At 50.4% G+C, this 6,732-nt stretch overlaps 1 protein-coding gene across 1 annotated transcript in view; it reads right to left on the bottom strand.

Moving 5' to 3' along the window:
* Positions 1 to 6,413: 6,413 nt before the first annotated feature.
* Positions 6,414 to 6,732, bottom strand: part of LOC115462241 (zinc finger protein 271-like) — a 90,512-nt gene continuing 90,193 nt past the window's right edge. The window contains exon 4 of the mRNA XM_030192251.1: positions 6,414 to 6,578. Within this exon, the coding sequence (XP_030048111.1) occupies positions 6,414 to 6,578 (165 nt within the window). The remainder of the gene's footprint in view (positions 6,579 to 6,732) is intronic.

Raw genomic sequence — 6,732 nt, 5'->3', positions numbered from 1 at the left:
AAATCTGGGCTCCTTGCAGGCGGTCAAACAACTCCGGGATGAGTGGAAGCGGATACCGGTTCTTAACGGTGATCTTGTTCAGGTCCCGATAGTCTATGCAGGGGCGAAGGGACCCGTCCTTCTTGGACACAAAGAAGAACCCAGCCCCTGCAGGAGAAGTAGAGGGCCGGATAAACCCCTTGATGAGATTTTCCCGAATGTACTCTCTCATAACACGGGACTCCTCCCGGGATAACGTATACAGACGCCCCTGAGGTGGCTCCGTACCTGGCAGGAGATCTATAGCACAGTCAAACGACCGGTGCGGGGGTAATGTATCCGCTGCCCGGGCGCTGAACACATCCTGAAAGTCTTGATAATCATGGGGTAGACCAGACAACCCCTGCTTCGGGGTCTGCAGTGACACGGAGCAGAATGGCATTGGGGCCTTGATGTGCGGGAGGCAATATTCAAAGCATCGGGAACCCCACTGCCCAATGTCACCGGTGGTCCAGTCAATCACAGGAGCGGGCAGCCGGAGCCAGGGTAGTCCCAGAATCACCGGATGGATGGCTCGGGCGAGCACCAGAAACTGGATCTTCTCTTGATGCAGTGCCCCCACCTGAAGATGGATCTCTGTGGTAACCTGAGAAATAGTCCGGGGAAGACTGTCCCCCTGGATGGAGGTGACACAGAGCGCCAGCTGACAGGATAACGTGGAACTTCCCAGCTGGGACAGGAACTCCGCGTCAATGAAGTTCCCTCCAGCTCCGGAGTCCAACAAGGCTGTAGTCTGAACTCGACATTCCCCATCTTGGAGCAGAACCGGAATGGAGAGCAGATGGTCCGGAAGGGAGGCCAACCGGCCCAGAGCCACTCCCTTCATGGGGCTCGGGCCAGAGCGTTTCCCGACCCCTTAGGCTTGTTTGGGCAACTGCCTGAGAAATGGCCGGCCTCCCCACAATATAAGCACAGACGATTTCGGAGTCGATGATTTCTTTCTTCCCTGGACAAGCGATGTCGGCCCATTACCATGGGTTCCTCCTGGATTCCTTCCGAACCCTCCTTGTGGAGCCCACGCACCTCTGGATGACGAGACGGACCTCTGGATCTCTGCCCCGGCCGCGACATGCCCCTTTCCAGGGCTCGCTCCTGGTACCGGATGTCAATCCTTGTGCAGAGAGCAATAAGGCTGTCCAAAGTGGCTGGAATCTCTCGGCCGGCCAGCTCATCCTTGATTCGCTCGTTCAGTCCTTGCCAGAAGATGGCTGTCAATGCCTCCTGGTTCCACCGGAGCTCCATGGCCAGCGTGCGGAACTGGATGGCGTACGCCCCGACCGACCCGGAGCCCTGCTGAATCCGCAGCAGTTCTCCCGAGGCAGAAGATGGTCGGCCAGGTACATCAAACACCATCCTGAACTGCCGCAAGAACTCCTCCAGGCTAGTCAGTACTGGGCTTCGCTGTTCCCACAACGGAGACGCCCAAGCCAATGCGGCACCGGACAACAAGGAAATAATATACGTGAGTTTAATTCTGTCAGAAGGAAAAGCCTCCGGCTGTAATTCAAACAAGATCTGACACTGATTAAGTAACCCCCCTGCAGGCTGCCGGGGTTCCATCGAAATGCGGTGGCTCCGGGAGACGCAGACGTGCTGTGGAAGCCTCCGCTCTAGATCCTGGCAGGCCCGCAGCGGCCTGCTGCTGGGCCGCTGGAAATTGATTGCAGATGCTCTGCAGCACACTGGATAATCGTGATATTTGTGCTTGCTGCTCCTGTACCGCCTGAGCCAGCTGAGAAACCTCGGAACCGTCTGGCGAGCTCATGGCTTCGGCCTACTGTTATGACCCAGTAGTAGTGAGCCCTTGTGCCCGACAGAGCACGGCAGAGATGGAGTGCTACCGCACTCAGTCAGGCAGCCAGACAACCCCTAGCTTCACCTGGAATGCGACCACCATTCACCAGGAGTTGAGCTCCCAGCTGCAGGCGGCCACCAGGACTTCTGGAACCGGCGGGGTTGCACAGCCGCTGACCAGGATGGCAGGGAACAGACACAGTCCAGACAGGCAAAGAATAGTCGAAATCAGTCCAGGGTCAAGGCAGGCAGCAAACAAGCGTAATCCGAGAAAACTAGCCAAGGTCCGGTGCACAGGTAAACAGGAACAGAAGAATAGTCAGTGTACAGCACTCCCACAGCAACTCCTCTGAACAATTGAGGCCGAAGCAATGAAGGTCTGGAGGTAGTGCTTTAAATAGTGAAGCAATCAGAGTAAACCAAACTCAGGTGAATCCAACGTGGCTGCCCCCATAGGAGATCCTCCCAAGACTAAATATGGAGTTCCTTTCTGTTCTCGTTTATACAAGATGGCTGCCCCCTCCTGAGCTAGCCAAGATGGCTGCTGCCCTTGCTTCAAGCCGGATGACGGCTGCCAGACTTAGGAAACTGAAACAGACCCTCCTAAGACTGAACCTTGTCCCTTTTGGATGGAGCTGCGGAATTACTTAGTCGGGAGGAGCGTCGAACAGGTGAGGGACGTAACACTACTTAACACTTCTAAAGCGCTACTAGGGTTACGCAGCGCTGTACAGTTTAACAAAGAAGGACAATCCCTGCTCAAAGGAGCTTAGAATCTAATGGACAAAATGTGCAGTCAAACAAATTGGGGCAGTCTAGATTTCCTGAATAGAGGTATAATGTTAGGTGCCGAAGGCGACATTGAAGAGGTGAGATTTGAGCAAGGATTTGAAGATGGGCAGGGAGGGGGCTTGGCGTATGGGCTCAGGAAGTGTGCTTTTGTACGCAAAAGTAGTGGCATATGACTGCTCCTTTAAGAGGTCCAAGATCCCCCTTGGTCGCCTCCCAAACATCAGTTCAAAGGGAGATACCCCTAAGGAGGCTTGGACACTTTTCCCGACATGCATAAAGCACGAAGGGTAGGAGCCAGTGGTGTAGCTACGTGGGGTCTGGGGGGCCTTGGCCCCCCTGCAGACGACCCTCTTGAACCCCCCTCCCACCACAAACCCTCCCCCGCCATCGCCGCCCGCCCCGCCGCCGCATCAGGTACCTTGTTTGCTGGCGGGGGTCCACAAATCCCGTCAGCCGAAGAGTCTTCTTCAGCGCAGACTCCGGCGCCTTCGTTCAACAAAGTTCGTTGTGTGATCAGCTGTTTCTGACGCCTTACGTCCTGCACGGGGCTACATGTTTTACTTGCCGCCTGGTCATTTCCTGTAGGAAAGCGAGACTTCCCTTTTACCGGCTGCTTATCAACAAACATGTTATGATTTTAATAAAGGTGATTAACACATTAAAAAAAATACGTTTTGGATGTTACTGAATTCTATTATTCTGTCTCACTGTATTTCCAGTTTTAGCACAGTATGAGCCATCACAAGAACAAAATATAAGAACACCACTAGGCTGCATTAGGGGCCTATAGCCCATTTAGTTATGTTTCCACAAATGAGAGATCTGTTTGACAGAAAATATTTTTATTACTTTGACTTATAAACCACTTGTCCCTTCGAAGGGTTAGAAGGAAAAGTTTGCCTATTTGCGGATGATACTAAGATTTGCAACAGAGTGGACACCCGGGAGGGAGTGGAAAGCATGAAAAAGGATCTGAGGAAGCTAGAAGAATGGTCAAAGGTTTGGCAATTAAAATTCAATGCGAAGAAATGCAAAGTGATGCATTTAGGGAGTTGATAACACCCTCATCGTCCCCGTCTCATCTGCCCGCAACCTCGGTGTCATCTTCGACTCCTCCCTCTCCTTTTCTGCGCACATCCAGCAGATAGCCAAGACCTGTCGCTTCTTCCTCTATAACATTAGCAAATTCGCCCCTTCCTCTCCGAGCACACCACCCGAACTCTCATCCACTCTCTCATTACCTCTCGCCTTGACTACTGCAACCTACTCCTGACCGGCCTCCCACGTAGCCATCTATCTCCCCTTCAGTCCATCCAGAACTCTGCCGCACGTCTTATCTTCCACCTTAACCGATATACTCATGTCACCCCTCTCCTCAAGTCACTTCACTGGCTCCCAATCGGATACCGCATACAGTTCAAGCTTCTCTTACTCACCTACAAATTCACTCGATCTGCGGCCCCTCCGTACCTCTCTACCCTCATCTCCCCTTACGTCCCTACCCGTAACCTTCGCTCTCAAGACAAATCCCTCCTTTCAGTACCCTTCTCCACCACCTCCAACTCCAGGCTCCACCCCTTCTGTCTCGCCTCACCCCACGCCTGGAACAAACTCCCTGAGCCCATACGCCGTGTCCCCTCCCTACCCATCTTCAAATCAATGCTCAAAGCCCACCTCTTCAATGTCGCCTTCGGCACCTAACCACTACACCTCTTCTCAGGAAAACTTATCTACCCCAACTTGACATTTCATCCTTTAGATTGTAAGCTCTTCCGAGCAGGGACCGTCCTTAATTGTTAATTTGTACAGCGTTGCGTAACCCTAGTAGCGCTCTAGAAATGTTAAGTAGTAGTAGTAGTAGTAGTAGGAGGAGGGAGTGGAAAGCATGAAAAAGGATGTGAGGAAGCTAGAAGAATGGTCTAAGGTTTGGCAATTAAAATTCAATGCGAAGAAATGCAAAGCGATGCATTTAGGGAGTAGAAACCCACGAGAGACTTATGTGTTAGGCGGTGAGAGTCTGATAGGTACTGAGGGGGAGAGGGATCTTGGGGTGATAGTATCCGAGGATCTGAAGGCGACGAAACAGTGTGACAAGGCGGTGGCCGTAGCGAGAAGGTTGCTAGGCTGTATAGAGAGAGGTGTGATCAGCAGAAGAAAGGAAGTGTTGATGCCCCTGTACAAGTCGTTGGTGAGGCCCCACCTGGAGTATTGTGTTCAGTTTTGGAGGCCGTACCTCGCGAAGGATGTTAAAAAAATGGAAGCGGTGCAAAGAAAAGCTACGAGAATGGTATGGGATTTGCGTTCCAAGACGTATGAAGAGAGACTTGCTGACCTGAACATGTATACCCTGGAGGAAAGGAGGAACAGGGGTGATATGATACAGATGTTCAAAATATTTGAAAGGTATTAATCCGCAAACGAATCTTTTCCGGAGATGGGAAGGCGGTAGAACGAGAGGACATGAAATGAGATTGAAGGGGGGCAGACTCAGGAAAGATGTCAGGAAGTATTTTTTCACCGAGAGGGTGGTGGACGCTTGGAATGCCCTCCCGCGGGAGGTGGTGGAGATGAAAACGGTAACGGAATTCAAACATGCGTGGGATATGCATAAAGGAATCCTGTGCAGTAGGAATGGATCCTCAGCAACTTAGCCGAAATTGGGCGGTGGAGCAGGTGGGGGAAGAGGGGTTGGTGGTTGGGAGGTGAGGATAGTGGAGGGCAGACTTATACGGTCTGTGCCAGAGCCGGTGATGGGAGGCGGGACTGGTGGTTGGGAGGCGGGAAATACTGCTGGGCAGACTTGTACGGTCTATGCCCTGAAAAAGGCAGGTACAAATCAAGGTAAGGATACACATGAGTTTATCTTGTTGGGCAGACTGGATGGACTGTGCAGGTCTTTTTCTGCTGTCATCTACTATGTATGTTACATGCTCAAACAACAGAATAATCCATTTGTGTATCTAAAAGGTAAAGTTCTACAAAACAGATGAAGATGTGATTCCATATGCCCCAATGAAAAGAGAGTTTAATTCTACTTCCATTTAATTTCAATATATTCCATCATCGTATAACACCAGGCTTCCAGGGCAGATTAGAACAGTTAAGATGAACCCATCCAGGAAACAGGATATTCTCATTGAAATTTGGCCATCTGTATTGTGTACAGTGTATTTATTTAGTTTTTAGTGTAGAAAAATGAGCACAAAAATAACAGAGTTTAAAATTGCTGTTTCTACCAGCTATTATAATTTTTAAAGCTGTTTTAGTGATATTCAATTGTGATTTCAGGATATTCATATCTACAGATGGAAGCTTTCAAATAAATTAAAAAGCTGTCCAATAGAAACAAAAAACAAATAACCTTTTGTCCTTCACCTTTTAAGGCACTGTCTATCCAGCTGAACAGCTTTAGACTTGTTTCAGATGGAACAACAATTAAAAAAACGATAATGTTGAGCAGCAGCTCCTAGGTTTGCTGCTTTGTTTGAGTGAGCGGGGATGACGGCTGCGCTGGGAAGGGGAAAACGTAAATTGTCCTAACTGGCTTCCTTGCTTACAGTGGGCTAGAGAGGCTCACTTCCACTCCTGTTTATTAACCTCCTTGTTGTACACATATGTACTTTAAGGAGGTAACACCTCACCCAAGGAGCGTGCATGACCCATTATGTGACCTGAAGTTAGTAGGCAGAGCTTATCATCCTGTCAAGTAAGTTGTTTTGAGTGTACAAAGATGGCGGTGGCTGCATTTGGGAGAATGAGAAGGCCTTGGATGAAGTGGCTTCAGCCTTTCACATCATGCCGTCTCCTTGACCACACCAGGGGGAGGAGCTCTGAACATGCTCTGTCTGTTCCATCTCCTTGACCACACCAGGGGGAGGAGCTCTGTCCGTTCCATCTCCTTTGACCACACCAGGGGAGGAGCTCTGCACATGCTCGTCTCTTTGTCTAGTGTCCTGCAACAAGACAGAGCTGCAAAGAGGGAAAAGGACTGAGAACAAAAGCAAAACCTTTCTGTCTCTGGGTCCTGGAATCCCTGCAAGACCCAGTCTCAGATCTGCAGAGGGAATTTATCTGAGACCTGGAATCAGCTCAACCTCCTCCTGTTTT

Source organism: Microcaecilia unicolor, chromosome 2 (assembly GCF_901765095.1).
Source record: "Microcaecilia unicolor chromosome 2, aMicUni1.1, whole genome shotgun sequence".
Taxonomy (NCBI): Eukaryota; Metazoa; Chordata; class Amphibia; order Gymnophiona; family Siphonopidae; genus Microcaecilia; species Microcaecilia unicolor.
Note: the sequence above shows the minus strand (reverse complement) of the source record. Positions and strands in the feature narration are given on the sequence as shown.